This window comes from Acinonyx jubatus, chromosome B4, assembly GCF_027475565.1.
Source record: "Acinonyx jubatus isolate Ajub_Pintada_27869175 chromosome B4, VMU_Ajub_asm_v1.0, whole genome shotgun sequence".
Classification (NCBI taxonomy): domain Eukaryota; kingdom Metazoa; phylum Chordata; class Mammalia; order Carnivora; family Felidae; genus Acinonyx; species Acinonyx jubatus.
Window position 1 is genome coordinate 11,080,614 of NC_069387.1, and position 23,450 is coordinate 11,104,063.

General features: G+C 39.4%; 1 protein-coding gene across 5 annotated transcripts in view; it reads left to right on the forward strand.

Moving 5' to 3' along the window:
- CDC123 (cell division cycle 123) overlaps positions 1–23,450 on the forward strand; it is a 59,289-nt gene that overhangs the window by 25,580 nt on the left and 10,259 nt on the right. For 4 of the 5 annotated variants that reach the window (XM_015067788.3, XM_015067790.3, XM_015067789.3 and 1 more), the window contains 4 exons: positions 13,211–13,259; positions 17,558–17,633; positions 19,278–19,400; positions 21,045–21,073. In XM_015067788.3, the coding sequence (XP_014923274.1) occupies positions 13,211–13,259; positions 17,558–17,633; positions 19,278–19,400; positions 21,045–21,073 (277 nt within the window). The remainder of the gene's footprint in view (positions 1–13,210; positions 13,260–17,557; positions 17,634–19,277; positions 19,401–21,044; positions 21,074–23,450) is intronic. The other variant, XM_027073417.2, reaches the window with a different exon arrangement.

The window sequence follows — 23,450 nt, forward strand, 5'->3', positions numbered from 1 at the left end:
CTTTGATAGTAAATGCTCCACAATGAATATTCCTAAATATCAAGGGCTTTCTTTATATCTGCTTATTAAGTATTTTGGTAATTTTTTTATTGAAAAACCAATATATGCTCATCATAGAAAAACAAAATTAGGGATTCGAGCTAAACAAAGGAAAGTAAGCACCCATGATCTCACCACAGTTGGTTTTATATACTTCCAGAATTCTTTCTTTGCGTACGTCTAATAAAGATATGCCTGTCCCTAACCATATTCTGATTTTTTTTTTAAAGACAGAAATGGGATCATGTAGTTCACACTGCTTAGTAGACTGCAGTGTATAATTAACATCTTTATGTGTCATTAAATACTTGTGTATATCATGGTTTAAAATTACCTCAATGGTATTCCACTGGATAGCTATGGCATAATTTGTTTGATCAGCCCTCTATTTTTATACAGTCCTGCCATGAATATCCCTGTGCTAAATTTTTGTGCATGTTCCTAATTTTTTTCTTTTTTAGAATAAATTTCTGGAAGTGGAATTGCTGTTTTCCTTTCTTTGCCAGTTAATTCTGTAACTAAAGAACTTGACCCTGTGCTGTCTTTATCATAGGCAGGTAATGCACCTGCACTGTTGACCTGTCGGTGGGCTCTTTATACTCTTGTTCTGTCACCAAATAGCAGGTATTCTTCTAGATTGCCCATCCTACCCATCTTTTTTTTTCTTTTTTCTTTTTTTTTTTTTTAATATTTATTTATATTGGGGTCAGGGGGAGAGAGAGAGAGACACACACACACACACACACAGACTGCTCACAAGCAGGGGAGCAGCAGAGAGAGGAGACAGAGTCTGAAGCAAGCTTCAGGCTCTGAGCTGTCAGCACAGAGCCCAATGCAGGGCACGAACCCATGAGCTGTGAGATCATGACCTGAGCCAAAGTCAGTCGCTTCACTGACTGAGCCGCCCAGGCGCCCCTTCCATCCCTCCCATCTTAAACCGTCAATTCACTTAAACTAATACTTAAACTGACCTCTCAAGTGAAGTGTCTCACAAAATCCAGCAACTAAGCAGGTGAGCAGGGGTACAAACACGGGGTGCGCACTTGCCACTTCTTGCCCATCTGTCCGTGTAGTTCACCCTGCCCATTCACCCCATTTCAGCCTCAGATCTTTTTTTGAGGAACCTGGAACCAAACAATAAATTCATTGCACGTCGGTTGTGTATCTACCCTTTTATATCTGAGTTTGGTACCTCAGGCATTGACTTTAGTATTACAGTAATCAAACAAATGAAATTCAGTAATAATAAATGAGTGTGGTTATGTTGTAATGTTATTACAAAGGGGTTTTACCTGTCTTGATATTTTTGGTTCATCTACAGAAGAAAGCTTCGTATTGTTTTGATATTACATCGTCCACCTTTTATGATCATGTTGGCACAGATATTACTAGGTGTTTGGTGGCCCTTGTTTTAGTGATAATGCAGTGGCACTTCCATTCCAGGAGAGACCCTCTGGTTAGAGGAAGTGATGGCTATCTACTTTGTCCATTATAAAGCCTTTTTTTTTTTTTTTAAGTAGGTTTCATGCCCAGCGTGGAGCCTAATGCAGGGCTTGCAGTCATGACCCTGAGATCAAGACCTGAGCTGAGATCAAGAGTCAGACGCGGGGTCCCTGAGTGTCTCAGTCCGTTAAGCATCCGACTTCGGCTCAGGTCATGATCCCATGTTTGTGGGTTCGATCCCCGCATCAGGCTCTGTGCTGACAGCTCAGAGCCTGCAGCCTGCTTAAGATTCTAGGTCTCCCTCTCTTTCTGCCCCTCCCTCTCTCTCTACCCCTTCCTTGCTGTCTGCCCCTCCCCTGCTCATGCTCTGTCTCTGAAAACATAAAATAAAAACTTAAAAAAAAATAAGTCGGATGCTTAACCAGCTGAGCCACCCAGGCACCCCCATTATAAAGCTTTTTGATATCTAATGCTTTGAGTAAAGAGGCCTTAAAATACATTACATTAAAAAATGCTCTGTGCCTGTTAGTTCTTCAGATACAGGCTTTCATGTACCTTTAATACTAGTTGCATTGAGAGTATGAGGACATCTTTTCCTTTCCAAAAATAACTATAAGTCACTTTTAATTCTCTGTGGCTAGTGGTGTTTTACATCACCTTTGCAGTTTGGTGAACTACTGCTTCTTCCCAGCTCACCTCTCTCTCTCCTTGTGCATGAATGTAACCGGGACTCCAGTAGAAGATGGAAATACCCGTCAGTTGTTTTGCATTCTGTACTCTTTGATTTTTGCATGAGGGGGAAGTAAAGTCAGCAAGTGAATTTGAGGCCCCGGATTAAGAGCGTTTACCCGAAGAATACCAGCCTTCTCTTAGTCTAAATAATTGAGAGTCGGCAGGAGCAAACCCCAAGCACGGAGCTTGCAGCCTTTCATCTGGGTGGCTCTGAGTCATCACCCATTTCTGGAAACGTTTGTCGGTAGTAAGCTGCATGCCAGTAAGTCTTGTCACTGCTCAGAAATCTTTATTGACAGGATCTCCACCGAAAAATGAACTTGTGTCATATTAGTCCTTTCAGGACCCCTTAAAGATTAAATTAGCAGTCTAATTTTTTAAAGTAGACAGGATTGTATTAATGGTTTAATCTCTTTCCTTCTGTTGGCTAGAAAATTGGCCTAAATCTGTTTAGTACTTTGTTTGCACAAGTTAGTTACTAGAGCCCAAACCAGAATATGATTATCAGTCAACGTCATGCTAAATGTTTACAGTATTTTATAGTAAAGTTAGGTTATAGTAAGGTTATAAATGCCACCCCCTAGCAATGCTTCAAATTAAAATATAGTAAAATATTGTAAAGAACTTTATTTTATAAGAATTTAATTACTAAATAATAAGGAATATTATAAATAATAATAAATATAAGCATAGACCATAATAAGGCATTATGGGGTATTATATAATCTGTGATATGTATAAGATTATATAATATTATGAAAGTGACATTATGTTGTTTATACTATTTTGGGGCTTGCCTCAAAAAAAGAAACAAAGACATTACAGTTAACAGAGGGCCAACTCAAAGCACTTGACACATGCAGAGTTTTAAAAAATATATTATTTAACAAGGACTCTGGAGCTTGGGTGTTTCTGGGGTTCGTTGAGCAGGTCCTCGAGGTCTCCAGGGACCCCAGCTCTTTCAGTGTTTACACACTCTCATCCTTGGCTCGCTGGCTTGGTATCTGGGATTATCACCCTATGGTTACGTGATTGCTGCTGCGGTTCTGAACATCACATGAAGACCTGACAGTATCTGCACCAGAAATAGAAGGGGTGGTGTGTTTCCTCTCACTCTTCTCCGTGTGTGTGAGCAAGTAGAGCATTCTGGAAGCTCTCCAGGAGACTTCCTGTCAGACTCATTGGTTGCACAGTGTGAGCAGCCTAATCCAGCGATGGTCAGGGAACAGAAATGCCGTGACTGGTTTGGACCGGGGCTGTCACACGTGAGCACGCGTCAGAATCACCTGATGGGTTTGGTGAAACAGAGATTGCATTGCTGGTCCCCTCCCCGAGTTTCGGTTTAGTAGGCTGGGAGCCGGGTGCAAGAATAATACAATTTCTAAAATATTCCCAGGTTATCCTGATGATGCTTGGGCAGGTCCACACCTTGAGGACCGCTGAGATTAACCGGCACGTGCATCCCTGGCATTCGGGAGGGTAACGAGAACGTGAGTGCTTCCTGATGTGTTAGCAAGGATGGAGGTTGGAAAGAGCTAGCGGGAGACCAGTACTGTCGGCCACAGCTGTAATCCAAGACAGAATATTAAATACTCTTCTTTTTCCCATTCCTCAACTGGTTATGGTACACAGGAAGCTTTAAAAAGTGGAAGTTGAAGTATGACACATTGAATGCAGTGTGTCTGCACTGTACTCACTGAGCAAGTTATTGGCCCAGATGTAAACATTTTATGTGGTTAGACTTGTTGAATATCATGGCTGCTTTCAGTAATTATTTTCTTGATTAAGTGGCACTTCAGTAGGCCAAGGCAAGAAAATAATATTCGCTATTCAATTGGCATTTAGAAGAAAGGGCTGAGCAAATAAAAAAATTAACCCATTAAGTGTTTGTCTGAGGGACTTGTCACTTACGAGATAGGTTTGACTAGAGGTCAGGAAATTTCACTTGGCTTAGTAATTTAACTGCTGTGCTCGACATAATTTGTATGCATTTTTTTTTAATGTTTATTTTTGAGAGAGAGAGAGAGAGCACAAGTAGGGGAGGGACAGAGAGACAGGGAGACAGAGTCTGAAGCAGGCTCCAGGCTCTGAGCTGTCAGCACAGAGCCTGACGCGGGGCTTGAACCCACAAACTGTGAGATCATGACCTGAGTCGAAGTCGGACACTCAGCCAACTGGGCCACCCAGGCTCCCCAGTTTGTATGCATTCTTAAGATTATTACAAAACTGGTTATTAAACATAAAATTCAGCAAATAGTCTCAGGAGTAAAATTTTGTGTGTGTTAGACCTTTATGATTAAAAAAAAAATTTTTTTTTTTAATGTTTATGTTTTGAAGGAGAGAGACACAGAGCTTGAGCAGGGAAGGGGCAGAGAGAGAGAGGGAGACACAGAATCCGAAGCAGGCTCCATGCTCTAAGCTGTCAGCACAGAGCCCGATGCTGGGCTCGAACTCAACAAGCTGTGAAGTCGTGACCTGAGCCGAAGTCGGATGCTCAGCCGACTAAGCCACACAGGCGCCCCTGTGCCTTGTGACTTTTAAGACCCATTTAATTAGTTGACACTTTTCTGCTATAGATTATATTAATTTTAGATAGCATATTTTATCTTTTTTTATTTTTTTTTATTTTTTTACATTTTTTTTCAACGTTTATTTATTTTTTGGGACAGAGAGAGACAGAGCATGAACGGGGGAGGGGCAGAGAGAGAGGGAGACACAGAATCGGAAACAGGCTCCAGGCTCTGAGCCATCAGCCCAGAGCCTGACGTGGGGCTCGAACTCACGGACCGCGAGATCGTGACCTGAGCCGAAGTCGGCCGCTTAACCGACTGAGCCACCCAGGCGCCCCTCTATGAAAATTTGAATGAATACACCCAATGATCCTTTGTTCAGTATCGTTTTATTTTTATCTTTCCTTTTCTACCACGGGTGAAATCTGAAATGGAGTCTGTGCCCCAGTGCTCCTAACTTGGTTCCTCACAAGCAGTAAAGTCTACATCACTACAACTTTGATACTGCATGTCCCCTGGCTTTACAGTTTTCTTTTCTCTTTTTTTTTTTTCTGCCCATGATTTATACTTTTTCTTATACTTAATAATTGTTTTCTCTGAGGTATAATGTCAGCTTTCAAGTTTTTTAAAACGCTTACCAACGAGAATTGTGCCCTAGGAAAACATCTAGGATGGCACTTTAAAGCATTAATGATTGTGGTTACTGCCACTTGAGAAAACTTTAGTGATGATGTTTTCTCATTACTTAATAAAAATGCTGAAATTGCGATCTCAGTCAGTGGACTTAGGCTATACTAAGTTACCCACGGTAAATTCATACAGGTGATACTCTCAAAGTTTACCAACACCATGATTCTCCTTCCCCCCACCTGCCATGTGATGGGCACAAATTAGAGACCATCCCATGTGAGTAGGTGATCTTGTAAATCTGTACCTCCGATGCCAGAGTCTCACCCCTTACCCCCAGCAAATAGGATTCATCTTCAACTTAAATGTTTTCCACTGGTGTATTCTGTTTTCATCTCCCTCTAGCTCTTTCTTGTATTGTATCTTTCTTGTACAGTGTATTTCTTAATCGTAGCACAGCTCAACAGAGTGCAGGTACATTGTAGCCTTTCTCTTCCTCTCTCCTTTCCTTGTAATGAGGCGTGGGACACATTCTGCATCATCTTCTGTAAACTAGATAGAATACATCCATATTTTCCTGATTGTGCTCCCGCTCTTCCACTCACCTGCATCCTTATCATTAAACGTGTCATATTCTCTTTTGATGTGTGAAATATTTGGAATAGCATAATAAAAACTTGCTGAGCACAGTTAGGAAGTTAACAGAAAAAAAGTGTGTCAATCTTAAGACATGTTTAGGACATGATGTTTAGGGCATGATGAATAAGCCTGTTACACTAAGACCTCTTGGCCGATAGAAAATGCAACCTTGTTTAAGTCGAGGGAATGATGTGGGCAGTAGCTTGAGTAGAAGTGAAAGACAAAAAAGATGGCCCTCTGCCTGCCAGTCATCAGTGCTGGCCAAGCACAGTCCCTGCAGTTTGGGGCTAGGACCTACCTTTTATTTCCTTTCTTTAAAAAAAATTTTTTTTAATGTTTTTATTTATTTTTGAGACAGAGACCGAGCATGAGCAGGGGAGGGGCAGAGAGAGAGGGAGACACAGAATCCGAAGCAGGCTCCAGGCTCTGAGCTGTCAGCGCAGAGCCCGTCTCGGGGCTGGAACTCATGGACTGTGAGATCATGACCTGAGCTGAAGTCGGACGCTGGACACTTAACTGACTGAGTCACCCAGGCTCCCCTTCTTTCTTTTTTACAAATTCGGCTCTAGAACATTTCTTTGAAAACTTCTTGTTAACTAATTTCAAAATATATTAAAAATACACTGGCATAATTTCATAGTAGCTTTCATCAGAATAGGCCTTTAGGTTTTGTTGCTTTTTCCCAAAGTAAAATCTTTATTTTTGTATATTGAGAATTCTTTTTATTTTGTAATTCCCATTGTAGGTAATGCAATGTTCATCCTTAATAACATTTGTGTTTATTTCAGAGTTTTAATGGCAAGCTAGAGGAACTGTAATTGTAATTCAGTACAGGGGCCTCCTTTCTATCCAGACTGTAAAGCAGGGAGTTCAGTACTACTTTCTCTTGTTACCTTGTTGAAAATTTCAATCAAAGAAATTACCCAAGTTAAAATATTAACCCAGGTGTCGTGGACTCTGGGTCTAGAGTTCTCTCTGATCCAGCAAGAAAGCGGGGGCAGGATTAAAAATGTGAGAGAGGCTAATGTCCCAGAGGAGACAAGAGCCCCGAGTAAGGTTCCTTGCTCCATTTTTATTAGGATCAGAAGGCTTACAAACATAGTTATGGACGTGCACAAAGACAAGGAAATCCCGAACTTTAACTCCTGGCTGGGCCTGAGGGAAAGGGGGTTTGGGTCAATACAAAACAAAATCCTGGCGCTGGGCAGAAGGTTGTTTACAGCGGATTTGAGGCCCCACCTCTGTTTACTTAAACTGGCCTAGGAGACAAGAAAGACGGAGATTGCTACCTCAAGGTCAGCAAGGCACCTTTCTTTTGCTAACTAGCTCCGCCCTGGGAAACTTCGCCCCACAGGGGTCCATAGCCCTATTTACCTGTTTACCTAATTTGGTCCTTCCTTCCTGTGAAAGCAGCTTTCTGCTATTGTACTAAATTGGGGGGGGGGGGTGTTACCACCCTGAATACCTAATCTTGTTTACCTCATCATGGATGTCTTCATCCTGAGATTCCCTATTCCTATACCTTTGTCCTATACTGGGGGCCTTTGTCCCGCTTTACCTGTACTGGGGCCCTTTGCCTTTACCTAATCTTGTTTACCCAAACTTGGGTATGTACACCCTGTGGCTTTCTAATTCTTTATGAATTGTTAACCCATCGCTGCAGGCTCAGGGAATTCTTAAGCTTATTCCCCACACCCAGGAAAAAAATTTTTAAAAACCAACATGGTCATAAGTATATATGAAAATGGCTGTTAAGTGCTAATCTAATATAGCTAGGCTGGTCAGATTGGCAGATCTTCAAATGCGATTCAAAATGTTCTTATTTGTAGTTATAAAAGAACTTTAAGAAACTGATCATTAATTTCTGGTTCTGCCTAAGTAACAGGCTAAGATAACTTGAAAAATGTTTTGTTACACGTATCTAAAAATGCTAGTAAGATATGAGCTACGACACAAAAATGTAAGGCACAGCTGAATTCACAAAAAACAAACGGCAATCCCAGATGCAAGAAATGGAAGGAGGATGGAAAATCAGACGCTTAGGTAGATAAGCCTTTTAGGGACGGTTACCAGAACTGATAAGGGACATAACTTTTAATCCCTTACTGGGACTGGAGGCCGAGCATTTAGCCAAAATGAAGTAAAGTTCTGGAAAAGAGACCCTGTTGCACCTCCAGTAAAGGATGAACTAGAAAACAGTTCATCCACTGGCACAGAGACCAGGAGGCAGAACTGAAACTCCTTGCGCTTTGGGTTTTGCATTTTAAAGTGTTGAGACCTCAGGCCTCTACCTCACAAGGAACTTGGAGTACAAATTTAAATCACCTGTCTGGTTGGAGCTCTCCCAAACTAAGACATTAAGGTAAAAGTCAGTCCCTGAATCATTTTACCCTTGAGGCACCTAGAAGATGCAAACACAACGTGCTCTGGAAAGACTTTGTCAACCCAGGCCTCAGAGGGACCCTCAGAGAACTGAGCTGCCCCAGATGGGTGCTTTCAGCAAAAATACGGAAATACTTGAGGAAACAGCACACCAGGCCCCCAAACTAGACGACAGGCAAGAGGAAGTAGAGCTGTATGAATTTAAAAGCAGAAGTCTCAAAGATAATGTAAATGACGTGTTTTAATTACTTACACTCATAAAAAGAATCAATACTCGTAGAACAAGTTTTAGGTTTGTTAATTTACATAGAAGGATTGTAAAAATTCCAGTGTTGTTAGTACTGTAATTATCTTACTCATTTTACTCTTTTAAACCTGCCTTCTCCAGAATGTAAATGGAATCTAAATATTCACACACAGCGTTCTTTGCAGTATTTCAGCTGAGCTCCTGTAAATGTTATTATTGACTGGCTCTGCTCTCTGCTCTTGTAGGGTCTGTACCCGACCATTTGGTTAATCATCTTAATATGAAAAAGCCTTCTACAGTAATCCCACATACCACAGACGTTCTCATTTCTACCTTTTGAAACTAGTCAGGTTTTTAAAATAACATTAAATGCTAAACCAATCAACACTTAAATAATGTTCCAAGATGGGAGAATGCAAATATGTTTTAAAATGTATACCTGTTTTGGGACCTCTGGGTGGCTCAGTGGGTTGAGTGTCTGACTCTTGATTTGGGCTCGGGTCATGATCCCAGGGTCATGGGATCGAGCCCCGCGTCATGCTCTGCCCTGAGATTGGAACTTGGTTGAGATTCTCTTTCTCTCTCTCGCTCTCGCTCTCTCCCTCCTTCCCCCTCCCTCTCCCGCTCACTCATTCTCTCTCTAAAATAAAAATTAAAAAAATAAAATGTGTATCTGTTTTGAAGTAGCAATATGAGGATTAACCAAGTGAAATCAGTATTTGTAGGAATATTGAAGCATTAAAAATATTCAACAATGAATATCTGGATTTTGGAATTGTGCCTTTTGGGTTTCCTGTAGTGTTTTAAAAATAGGTAGATATAGAACCTTAATCTACCTTGTTCTTTATAGAATATTAATAAGAACTATCCTCTGTTACCAGACATATAAAAAGTATGCCACCCACACGATTAAAGTCGCATTTCAAAAATACAGATGGTCCTAGTTCTGTGACTAGACTAACCATTAAGATAATACCCTGTTATTTTGTCCTTTGTCATCTCTCTCCTTTCATCTCCCTGTATGTTGTAGATACATTTACATTAAGAAAAGACAGGCAGTCAGTTCAATTTTAACATGATAATGAACTATTGGTTAGTTGGAAGCCAAAATATTAACTTTTTTTCTATTGAAATAGAATGGACATAACGTTATATTTCAGGTGTACCACATGACGATTCCATATTTGTATATGTTCCAAAATGTAAATTATTAACTTGTAAACTTGAATTGGTTTCTTATAAAAGCAATACATGTATACTTTGTACTTTTATGTATGTTTTAATTCTTAAAATTAGAAGGTAAAATTAAAGTGTATAGATATATATGTTTTAAGGATAAATGGAAAATGTTTTAAGGATAAAAGGAATTTTTATGATAGAATTCATAAAATAATTAGTAATTTTTTACTAATTAAAATGTTTAGACTGTTAAACTAGGAAGAAAAAGTGAGGGATCTTTTGAAATGAAGAAAAGTTTATTATGGACTATTGTGGACTATTAAAAAAGATGGTCAAAGACTTTTATTTAGATGCATCTGGTATTTGTGGTATTTTGTTGTGGTTTTGTTTGTTTGTTTGTTTCTTTTTGCTGAAATCTGTGAGCTTCAGCAGCAGCTGGACGAGGGTTTCATACCCTCCCTACCACTAGCTTGATCTCTCACCTTTCAGAGCCTTGGTGTCCTCATGTGATAAATGTGGATATTAATAGCACTTTCTCACAGAACTTTTGAAAGGATTAAATGAGATAGCAAATGTAAGATCCTTCCTTTGGTGCCCATTCAAGAATACAGGGAAAACCCACTGCTTTTTAACAAAGCACATTGAGTGTACTTTTCTTTGTAATTCAGATTTTATCAACCGATGCCCAGTTGTTAGTGGGGATAAAAGTTTTTTTCTGAGGACCTCAGCCAGCCAAATAAATTAGAATTGTTACTGTTTGGAGTATAGGTCACAAATGATTACAGAGAATTCCAACCTAATCGAATGTTCAGGGAAATTTAAAAGCTTTTGTTTAAAAAAAATTTTTTTTTAATGTTCATTTTTGAGAGAGAGAGCACGTGCGTGCGCTTGAGTGTGAGTGGGGGAGGGGCAGAGAGAGAGAGAGAGAGACAGAGAGAGAGAGAGGGAGGGTGAGGCAGACACAGAATCCCAAGCAGGCTCCAGGCTCCAAGCTGTCAGCACAGAGCCCAACGCGGGGCTCGAACTCACGAACTGCGAGATCATGACCTGAGCTGAAGTCGGTCACTTAACCTACTGAGCCACCCAGGTGCCCCCTAAAATCTTTGGAAACTCAATTTTACTTTAAATTGCTTAAAAGAGGTTTTTTTTTCTTTTAAAGAGATCTTTAAAAGTATTTTCTGTTTTGTTTGCGTGGTGTTTTGTTTTGTGTTTGTTGTTGTTTTTTTAATAACAGTGTCTCTCCACCACAAGTTTTGCTCACTCTTTGTTAGTATTCTCCAAGGTTCTGTCATGTGTGTGAGGTGATCCCTTCCATTTACTTCTCAGCTTTATCTCTTACACCTGTGGGATCACCTCCAGATAATTGTCTCCAATTTCTCCTTCTCTTTGAGTTTCTTAATTTCCAGTTGCTTCCTAGACGTCTCTGTATGGTTCTCCCGGATGTCTCCAGCTCTCCACATGCAAACATAGTTCCTTCCATCGTTCTCTCACCTGTCAGCTGCTTTTCTTCCGGTCTCAGTGAATGGCATTCCCATCACCTGCCAGCCAGTCATTGATGACCTCAGTCATCCCGACCTCTTTCTCCCTCACCCCTCACTTCCACCAGGGCACCAGGCCATGTTGACTTTGCCTCCTGAATATCTTTACATCGTGCTTTCCTCCTTCCCTGCTAGACCCTCATCTCTCCCCAGGGCTATCGGACGGAGCCTTCTAACTGGTTCTCTGCCTGCCTACTTGCCACTCCCCCCCACAGGCTATCCAGTACCGCTACCACAGTGAAAGCCCTCCCGCGTTTAGAAACTTGGAGCGCCCCGTTGTCTGTATAATGAAGTACAGCCTCCCTAGGGAGACAAGAGCCTTCACAATCTGAATGCTCCTCCCTATCCCAAATTTCTCTCCAGCCTCATCTTTTTTTTTTTTTAATTGAAGTATAGTTGACACAACGTTACATTAGTTTCGGGTGTGAAACAGTGATTTACCAAGTCTGTGTTTTATGGTTTGCTGACCATATGTGTAGCTACCGTCTGTCCCCATACAGCGCTGTTACAGTCCCACTGACTAGATTCCCTTTGTTGTGCCTTTTATCCCTGGGACTTATTCTCTAACTGGAAACCTGGATCTCCCAGTCCCCTTCACTTTTTGCCCGCCCCCCTACTGCCCTCCCCTCTGGCAACCATCAGCTTGTTCTCTGTATTCATGAGTCTGTTTCTTATATGAGTCTGTTTTTGCTTTTTGTTTGTTTAACTCAAGCCTCGTATCTTCTTTCTCCATTCATCTATCTGTGAACACTTAGGCTGCTTCCTCATCCTGGCTGTTGTAAGTAATGCTGCAATAAACATAGGGGTGCGTGAATCTCTTTCTGAATTAGTGTTGCGTTTTTCTTTGGGTAAATACCCAGTAGTGGGACTACTAGATCATGTGGTAGTTCTACTTTTAATGTTGTGGATACCTTCCAGACGGTTTTCCGTGGAGGCTGTGCCAGCTCGCATGCCCACCAGCGGTGCGCGAGGTCTAAGCCCATCTGCAGTAGTTCTCCGCATTCTGCACGGCCGTCCTCACTTCTCGTCCTGCTTCGGCACATGCTTCCCTCTGCCTTGAACGCGGACCTTCCCTTCCTGCCGACTGAAGCTTTCCTGACCTCCCTCCTCCCTATACAATGGAGAGCTAATCCATTTTTCCTTTATGCTGCCAGAGTATTTTTATTTTTACTTCCAGTGTTTTAGGTTCTTTGTCTACTTGTTAGGCGTTCCCCATTAGACTAACCTCCTAAAGAACAGGGGACTTAAGTGATTTTAGCATTCCTGGTGTCTGGCCGGACCTTGGCATAGGGAGGTATTTAATAAAGGCATTTAACACCTGAAAAATTGTTCACGAAATGGAGGAGTTTTAGAGTGGAAAGCAGTTGACTTAAGGAATGAGTAGTTCTGTCAAGTATTTTTTTAAATGGCATGCAGTGGAAGGGTTAGATGATAACTTTGGCTTTAGATGGTAGAGTTGATGTCAACAGAGAAGTAGACTTCTGGCTTAGCCGTAAAAAAGAAGGCAATGAGAATTGTAAAACCTCAGCGCTGTCCTGCCTTCATTTGGAATCTATCTTCAGATAATCTGAGGTGTAGTCCTGGCTTGGTCACTAAATTTGGTCTTTTCTGGGTCTAAGTTTCTTTGTTTTTCTTGACCGAAAAATGGAAGTAACGCTTATACGGTTGTTTTGAAGACTAGTGAAATAACATCTCAGAGTGCCTCGGCTAACGTCTGATGTTCGATAGTGCTTAATAAAGGTTTATTGGATTTGAATTAGCCTCCTGTTTCTGGATGCTTCTAGCAAAACCTACTCTCACATTGAATGTAAGTAATGTGTGTACATAAACTGGCACCATAAAAAAGATTCAATTGCCTTTTTTTTCTCTTAAAGATTTATTCATTGTACTGATGATTCTCCAGATCCTTGTATAGAATATGAGGTAAGGATTTATTTTTTTAATTTTGATCAAATTGATAATCTTAGATGAAGATGTTTTAAAAATTGCTATTTATTCTTAAGCAGAATGAATAAATTTTTTTGGATCAATCTCTGGCAATCTAGAAGCACTGAATTTTTAAATTTATGAAAAATACATACAAATATATACACACATGCATACAAAGTGTATATGTATATATATATATGTGTATATATATATATATATATATACTATAGAATGTACATATTTTGTAACAACACAAATAGCTTTGTACCCACCATGTAGCTTAACCTGGGTAAGCTTTTTAACCTGGTATATGAAGAAAAATAGTGATCATCATTTTACTGTTTAGGCCCAGTGGCCCTTTTTATTTTTGTGTTGTTGATTCATTTTGCAAATTACATGCAGAAGTAAGAAAGGATAGTGAAAATGTTATTAGAAGTAGCAGTGAGAATTCAGACATAGCAAAACCAAATTTATATTCTGTATTTTCCTAGTTTGAGGGTATTTTACACCCCCCACCCATGCCCATCCCAACATCAGCTGTCACTAGTGAATCTGGAACATACTTTTCTTTGAAATCCTGACTCCAGGTTTCAGCTACATGCCTGATAGGCTCTTGCTTATTATCATCACTCCTGGTTCTTCCTGCACTTGGCTTGTCAAAATGTAATACTTTAGAAAACTTTGATAGCTTGTAATTTGTTGAAGAGAGTAGCCAGCCTGCTCCATAATTGCAAACCATTTGCATTTTGGGATTTATGACACCAATTAGAATCAGTTCACTGGTCTTTTAAAAAAATTCTTCATTGTCTGTTTGCTTCCGCTCACTTTTGTACACATGTGCTTTCAAAACTTGTCCATTGACTCACTGTATCATTTGATATAGTTAAAGCATATATTGATGTATCTTCTGTGATCATGCCATGGTGTGGAATAATTTACTATTTACCTAGGCCACTGAACTGGATCTCTTAGTACTTGTAATGGAGCTTTTTTTATGTACCATTAGTGAGGGTTTTTTGGCTTAATAGCACAGTATGAGCATTTTCCCAAATCATTAAACATTTTTATAACATTATTTCTGTGCACATATTATATTCTTGTCTCTTGTTTCATTGAACAAACATCTATTAAACACCTGCTGTATCTTATTAGTTGGTGCTTGAAAACACAGTGACAAAGATCGTTTCTCTAGTCTGCCCTGAGGCATGATCTTTGTTGAGATGTCATCTTCTGTCCCCAAGATTCATTTCCCCAGCTATTTGTGCTTTTATTGGTTTTTTTGGGAATATCCTATCATCATGTTAAGGCACAGCATTTAAAAGTCAGTTTTAAAAGCTCAGGAAAGTAATACTAGAATAATTAAAATGAAAAAAGTTGTAAGCAGAATCCTGGATAGTCGTGTATTCCTCTTGTGTATATTTAAAAAGATACGTACGTGTACTCCATGCTCCTGTATTCATAGATTACTTCTGTAAAGATATGTGAGAAATTGACAGCACTGATTACCTCTGAGGAGGAAGACAGAGGGACTGTATGGTCTTGCACGGTGGTGGGAGGTGGGAGGAGAATTCTTTTACCCTCATGGTTTTTTGTGGTTTTTTTTAAACATTTATTTATTGTTGAGAGACAGAGACAGACAGAGCATGAGCAGGGGAGGGACAGAGAGAGGCAGACACAGAACCAGAAGCAGGCTCCAGGCTCTGAGCAGTCAGCACAGAGTCTGACGCGGGGCTTGAACCCACGAACTGCGAGATTATGACCTGAGCCGAAGTCGGATGCTCAACGGTCTGAGCCACCCAGGCGCCCCCGCCATGTAATTTTTTAACTGACTATAGTATATGTGCTACCTGTCCAAAACATTTTAGTAAACATTATGCAAATTCTTCCCAAAATTAATGTTTATAGCAATTGCTTATTTCTTTGTTGCTTAAGTAAATATTACTCTAGCTCTAAAAAACTATATTTGGCAGTATCAGTTTTGTTTTTTTTTTTTTTTTCCGGTATTTTGAGAGAGAGTAGGTGGGGAGAAGAGAGAATCCCAAGCAGGCTCTATGCTGACAGCACAGAGTCCCATGTGGGGCTGGAACTCGCAGACCGTGAGATCATGACCTGAGCTGAAATCTGGTGCTTTACTGACTGAGTCACTCCATTGCCCCAGTATCAGCTTTTAATAGATGAGAGCAGTGTAATTTTTTAGTTTGGGGTTCTTCATTTAATAATTCATTTCTATTTTTTTTTTTAATTTTTTTAACCTTTATTTATTTTTGAGACAGAGAGAGACAGAGCATGAATGGGGGAGGGGCAGAGAGAGAGGGAGACACAGAATCGGAAGCAGGCTCCAGGCTCTGAGCCACCAGCCCAGAGCCCGACGCGGGGCTCGAACTCACGGACCGCGAGATCGTGACCTGAGCCGAAGTCGGACGCTTAACCGACTGAGCCACCCAGGCGCCCCAGTTCATTTCTATTTTAAACATACGGCACGTAAAAAGCTTGACCAAGAGCTCACAATAATGAAAATTGAAATCAGTGCATTTTAAAATCTTAGACATATTTTAACAATGTAGATTTTTTTTTAAGAAAAGAAATTTACTATCAAAAATTTAAAAGTATAAGAAATTATGCAGAATTTACCACCTGAACATATCCTCAGTATTAGCATTTTGGCATTTAACTTCCCTTTCTTGAGATGTGTATATCTGTGTATATATACACTCTCTTCATTACTTTGCATATCATTTTTTTTTCAGTTAGTGTGAACATTTTTCCAGTTCAGTAGCTATTTTTTTATATCAGGATTTTTAGTGGCTGTATATATTTGCTGTTTTACTTTATAACATGCCTTAAACACCTGTTAGTTATTACATACTTGTGCTGGGGACATAAGATGAGTAAGACCCAGTTCCTGGCCCTTAGGGAAGTTGCTAGTTAGGAAGGAAAAGAGACCTGTATCAGATTATCACAGTACAGCTTGGTATGCATGGGCTTACTCTAGAATGTTAGGTACAAGAAACTGGGAGCACAGGATATGGGAAGGGGGAATACTGGGCCCACTGGAGGGAATTCCAGGAATGAGGCTTAGAAGAATTCAGGTTCCATCTCTTAGGTCCTAAAGGGCAAAGACGTGTATGCGAAGTGTGTGCCAGGAAAAGGGAGCCTGGAGGCACTGGCCACTTGTTAGAATTAATACTTCACAGAAACAGGGCTAGTCTTTTCCAAAGAAAGGCTCAGAAGCATGCATTTGTCAACTATCCTATTTATAAAATTGTAGCAATTCAATAGTATATGAGAATTTATACATGTTAAATAATTATGGTAGTAGAACCCATTTATGACTTGGGCCATTGGTAGAATTGTTTTACTTTAAAGTAGTGGGAAAATCATGGGAGGATTATAGGGAGTTTTAGTGATAAATCATAATAATTTTATCAGCATCGTACACAATGTTGCTAAGGTAGATGACTCGGAAATCGTTTTATTTTTTTGATATACTTAAAGGGGTGAAGAACATACGAATTACAGGGCAGCTGTACACAATGATGGTAGGGTTCAACTTCATCCTTGGATATGTATATCATGTCAGAGTTCTCAGAGTGATGAGTAAGTGACAGAGATGCGTTTTGTCATAAACAGTTTCAATAGTGCTTCCCCCGCTTACTGAATTAATAGATCTGTCTGTCCCCTACGTCTCGTGATGAGAATGGTTTATGATGCCATTTTTAAAAATTTGAGCAGCATATTTATTAAGTAAATGTTACAATTTTATGATAAATGAAAAGATACACAGGGAAAAGTGTTGTCACATGATATTTGGGGGTCTATCTTCAAAATGCAAGTCTTGTAATTATTATTTTTTAAATTTTTATTTAAGCTCTAGTTAGTTAACATATAGTGTGATACTGGTTTCAGGAGTAGAATTCAGTGATTCATCACTTACTACATACAACACCCAGTGCTCATCCCTAGTGCCCTCCTTAATGCCCATGTCCCATTTAGCCCATCCCCTCCCCACCCCCCTCCCCGACACACACACCTCCCCTCCAGCAACCCTCAGTTTGTTCTCTGTTGTTAAGAGTCTGGTATGGTTTTCCTTCCCCTCTCTCTTCCCCGCCCCCCTCCCTGTGTTCATCTGTTTTGTTTCTTAAAATCCACATATGAGTGAAATGATGCCTTCTTTTCCCCAAACTATTTGATAATGGCAATTGTTAAGATATACTTTTGACATAAAATTGTCTATTAGACCAGTAAACATTCCCTTGTTACATAGTTTTGTTACATTTTTCCTTTGTCTACAGCTTGTTCTTCGAAAATGGTGTGAATTAATTCCGGGGGCTGAGTTCAGATGTTTTGTAAAGGAAAACAAGCTTATTGGTGAGTTTTTTTTACCCATTGAAAGAAGACAAGCCTTTTTTTTTTTTTTTTAAGCTTATTTATTTATTTTAATTTTTAAAAAAATTTTGTGTTAAGTAAACTACACCACACATGGGGCTTGAACTCATGACCCCCGAGATCAAGAGTTGCATGTTCTACCAACTGAGCCAGCCAGGCGTCCCTAAAGTTTATTTATTTTTAGTAATCTCTCCACCCAACGTGGGGCTTGAACGTACGACCCCAAGATCCAGAGTCACGTGCCTCTCGGACTGAGCCAGTCAGGCACCCCAAGAAGACGAGCTTTTGATGAAAGTGAATTTCTAGTAATTAGGACAGGGTAATAAATCAGTGTATATTTCCGATGCTACTTCTAATCAATTGGTACTAACTCACTGGAATGCTATATTGATAATGACCCTGAGGCCATATTCAGTTTCCACGAAAAGAATCTTGTCCATTAATTATGGCTGTCTGGATTCTGGAGATGAAAGTGATGGTCTTGACCATCCCCAATTTAGGATATGTACCGTATTACCTGCTTTCTCTTTGGGACTTTCCTAAGTATTACTAGCAACACACTGCTTATTTTAAGCGTCATAAAAAGCCAAGTTTTGGGATCTTTATTTCTATTATTGGAGCAGTGTTTATTATTCTAACCAGAGGAAATATGTGGACAAGTAAGTGCATTACTCTAAAAACCACCCGTTTTCTTTCTGTCAGATTATTATTTTGTTTGCTGTGATGTATTCAAGTTAAGTATTGAAGATAATTTCTTTTTTTTTTTTTTTTTTGTCTTTGCATGTTTTCCACGAAGTGAAACTTGTCTTCAGCCAAGAAATGTGTGATTTAGAGTCGAATCAGCACTCTTATGTAGTGAATGTGATGTTGACATCTGTTAATTTACCTAAAAGTAACTTGGAGTGTCTGAATTTATCATATTGTTAGATAGTCCCGGAAAAACTGCAGTACAAATCCAGCTAAAGAAGGCAGTCATATTGGCATGTGATTAAGAAATTGGGTGGAAACCCTTCTTTCAGAGCAGAAAACTTTTTCCTAGGCCTAGAGCAAACTGAGAGAGTTTTTACAATAATCCCTTTAGCGTATTTGGAATAAAATCAGCAAGTAACTCTGAAGAAAGGAATGTTTACTTTTCCACGGCTTGAAACCTCAGGCTTGTGAAGGCAGGGTAGCATGTATGAGCAGGAAAAATAGCCAGTTTCTATGAAATACAATATGAACACGGAAGACCTATGGGATATTTTAAGTGTCCCAAAGAAAAGTGGGAAAGAATACTAATTTGTAGAGAGTTTGATAGAAAAAAAATCAAAGAAGCAGAGGTTTAAAACCGCCTCTTTCATTTTTTACATTATGAACGTATTTATGACTGAGTTCTTTCCATTGTACTAAATAAAAATACTATTTCTAAAGTAAGAATGCATGATATGCAGCTTAGATACAACTCCTTGAATGGGTGAGTTTTTACAACTGATAAGTTTTATATTTATATAAAATGCTGAATCATGTATAATGCATTATTCACCTGGTCTACTTTAATGCTTCTCTCAAAAAGAGGTTTAAATCACATTTTGGTGTTTTTGAAAAGAATGTTATATGATAATGGATATAAAATATTTTTCTTGTCAGGTATTTCTCAAAGGGACTATACACAGTACTATGATCATATTTCTAAACAAAAGGAAGAGATTTGCAGATGCATACAAGACTTTTTCAAGAAACACATACAGTACAAATTCTTAGATGAAGACTGTGAGTATTTTTATTGACCCAGTGAAATGAAGTACATGATGTTATTGAACCTTATTTCGTGGTGGCTCATATTTAAAAAAAAATTTTTTTTTCAACGTTTATTCATTTTTTGATAGAGCGTGAGCAGGGGAGGGGCAGAGAGAGAGGGAGACACAGAATCCAAAGCAGGCTCCAGGCTCTGAGCTGTCAGCACAGAGCCCGATGTGGGGCTTGAACTCAACAGAGTGTGAAATCATGACCTGAGCCGAAGTCGGACGCCCAACCGACTGAGCCACCCAGGCGCCGCTCATGGTGGCTCATATTTTAAAACTGGATTCAAAACACTGTATTTTCAGCATTTTGCTTTATGGCTCTTCGGTATTACTGATGGTTTGCATGTTGATTTTACCTGATTTAATCAGTCACTTTTTAATACGGAGATAGTTCTCTCTCTGTACATGTTTTATTATTCATTTTAAAGGGCTGTCTGCAGAGAGCAAAATGCTTCTGTTATTCAGACTGAATTAGTTGACTGATCTACCTTTCTAGATTTTTAAATTTGAATTATCAGACAGCACCAGTTACAAAGTAAACATTTGTGACTTGTTTTTTAAGAAAGCGCATCGTGTATAAGAGTTTTCACGGATCTTAAAATTCCATCTGCTCTGATTTATATTTTTTCACTTGCCAAGTCTGTGTTCTATGGCAGATATGATTTTAATTTTTTTTTTTCCAACGTTTATTTATTTTTGGGACAGAGAGAGACAGAGCATGAATGGGGGAGGGGCAGAGAGAGAGGGAGACACAGAATCGGAAACAGGCTCCAGGCTCTGAGCCATCAGCCCAGAGCCTGACGCGGGGCTCGAACTCACAGACTGCGAGATCGTGACCTGGCTGAAGTCGGACGCTTAACTGACTGCGCCACCCAGGTGCCCCCGATATGATTTTAAAAAAGATTCGTCATGCCATAACCACAGCTTGGTTTTATGCTTTTCTACTACAAGTTATATTGATACCATTCCTCACCAGATAAGTGAGTGATGTTTTTTTCACTAGTACGTATAATTTGTTTATGATGGTGAATTTGTTGAGATGATGTGTTTGAATTTTAACTATAGTTGACCTTTAAATAACACAGGTTTGAACTACATGAGCCCACTTGATGCAGATTTTTTCCTGATACATACAATATAGGGCTCTAAATATATTTTTCTTATGATTTTACTAGCATTTTTTCTCTTTATTGTAAGAATGCAGTATTTTATATATATATATGCATATATATATGTGTGTGTGTGTATATATATATATATACACGAAATACATGTTAACCGACTATTTATGTTAAGGATTTGGGTCACCAGTAGGCTGTTAATAGTTAAGTTTTGGGGAAGTCAGCACCCCTAGCCTCCACATTATTTAATGGTCAACTGTATGAAAAGATTATGGCTGAGGGTAGACAAAAGGAAAACAAAATGATACAAATAAAACATTGTAGGCTACTTTATCATGTTTGAAGGTTTTGATACTAAGAAGCATGAAGTTCCCAATGCACTTCAATTCTGCTATTTGAGTAATAAAAATATGCATTTTAATTTTCAAAAGGAGACTCAGATCATGAAAATAGCAGTTCATTGTTAACCTTGAATTTTTTCTCTTTTACAGTTGTGTTCGATGTATATAGAGACAGTAGGGTAAGTAACAGCTCTCTGACATGCTTTAAAGTCAGAGTACAGAGTACATGGCCGTTATGCATGTAGAGGGCCCACTGCTCAAAAACTATTTTCTCAAACCAGCTAAGGTGTTGGAAATTCACAGTGCTCAAGAATCTCCTTGAACACATAGTTAACGTTTGGAGACATAGTGTCTTCAGTAATTTTGCGTCACAAGTTTAGGGATTATTAATTTCGGAGATGGCTAAATGGCTGCCTTATATCCCGCTTTCCCCTTTTGTCAGTGGTCCAGGCCTGCTTAAAAAGTTCAGTTTGTGCCCTTAAATGTGGCCAGGAAGTTTTCCTTTGATACTTAGATAATTATTTTTAGTCAACTGAAAGACACTTAGCATGATTGGATCGCTTATATCTTTAGAGTGAAGATGAGGATTAGTGTATTCTTTAAATCTTCCAAGTGATGGAAACTTGTGTAATGAAAAAGAAAACAAAAACCTGACTTCATACATTTTACAGCAGAGATTTCCTTATCAAGACATGCCATCTTTTCAAAGAAATTTGGGTCACTAAACATCCTGCGATTAGTGCTTATTTACTAAGCTGTTGAGAAGACAGCAGGTGTGTTTTCTGAATATGTGACCATATGTTTTCCAAATGTTACCCGCCTATTTCTCACTCCCTCTCCAAGCTCGTATCAGCTTCACTGTCGTGATGCTTGCGATAACCTTTGAATCATTTGTTGGACACAAGGAAATGGCCCATATGGTCGTGTCTCAAAATAACTATTAAATGTTGACTTGCCTCTGTTTAGCCAAAAGACATCACTTCCTCTGTTTTCACCTGTCTTCAAGGGTGATAACATCTATTAAGAGTTAGAAGGAGAAATTATCAGGGCGCCTGGGTGGCTCAGTCGGTTGAGCGTCCAACTTCGGCTCAAGTCATGATCTTGAGGTCTGTGAGTTTGAGCCCAGCGTCGGGCTCTGTGCTGACAGCTCAGAGCCTGGAGTCTGCCTCGGATTCTGTGTCTCCCTCTCTCTCTGCCCCTCCCCCTGCCCATGCTCTGTCTCTCTCTCTCTCTCTGTCAAAAATAAATAAACATAAAAAAAATTAAGAAAAAGAAAGAGGAATTATCATTTGAGACTTGGTAAGGAAGAGGGATGTTACTCACACTTTCTGTTTAGTGGAAAGAAACCTTAGAGAAAGGGCAGGAGGCTGGTGTGATGGAATGGATAGAAATTGGAGCTGATAGGGGCCCAGGCTCTGGTCCTCCCTCTGCTACTAACGGATAGATACACACTGGCCACATAATCACTCACGTAGCCAACATTTATAGAGAGCCTGGACTGTCTGATGCCATGTTTCTAACGAGAAGCTTCCAACAAGGTGATTCCCTGACCTAGAAGCAGCTTATCTTCAAGGCTTAAACTTTCCAGGGAATTGGCCTGGTAGCAGGCAGGATCAAATCAATTAGTGAGTAAACCTAGCCTGTTACGCTGATGAGCAGCTGAGAAGAACTTTGTATTTAATTTAGGTTATCCATATGTACCCTATGAGGTATGTATCACTTGTTCTCATTTTACACATATTAAAACTGAAGCAATTATATTTTGATGCAGTTATATTTAATGGCATTTAAAAATTTAGAATTTGCCACGGTCTCCATATTTCCCTGGCAAATGTCAAGATCTGCTTTGATTCAATAGCGGTAGAAGGTTGCAAATGTGTAATTTGGTGAAAGTTATATAAACGTCTTAACTGAAGTTGGACACGTATACAGAAGTAATTACTGCTGTGATCTAATAGAACTGAAAGTACTTGTGTGTTTTTCATGTGAGAAGCATGCTAGTATAAACATCCTGACAGTTTCTGAGAAGAGATTTAAACCATGATGTAAAACCCATTTGCATTTACTCAGTGGCACATGTATCACTGTTAGGAACTTTGTTGCATAGACGATTTAATGACAGTTGTAGAAAACTAACTCTATGGTGGTCTCTTCTGTGCAGTAGAATTGAAGTGTGTTTGAGCCTGGCAGTACTTGGATGTGTCTACTTTCTTACTGCAGCTGGGCAAGTTGACTCAGTGTTGATAGATTCTAACCATCATGTATGTCAGAGGTGGCCCATACACTCAGTAGGTCCGGGATGAGGCTTCAGAATATGTATTTTAAGAAGCTCCTTAAGTGATGATAACGCATAACTAGAATTTAGAATAACTTCTTCAGAGACTTGAAAGATTATTTCAGTCTCCTTATGTATTCCTTTAGTGATGGCTGTTGTTTTGTTATTAATTTCATTGCTTTGTGGACTTTGATCTTGAGTCTTTGATATTGTTGTGACTGGTTTTGTAACTTGATCACTTCTTTTGTGACTGTTCTATGTGTGACTGAAAAATTACAACT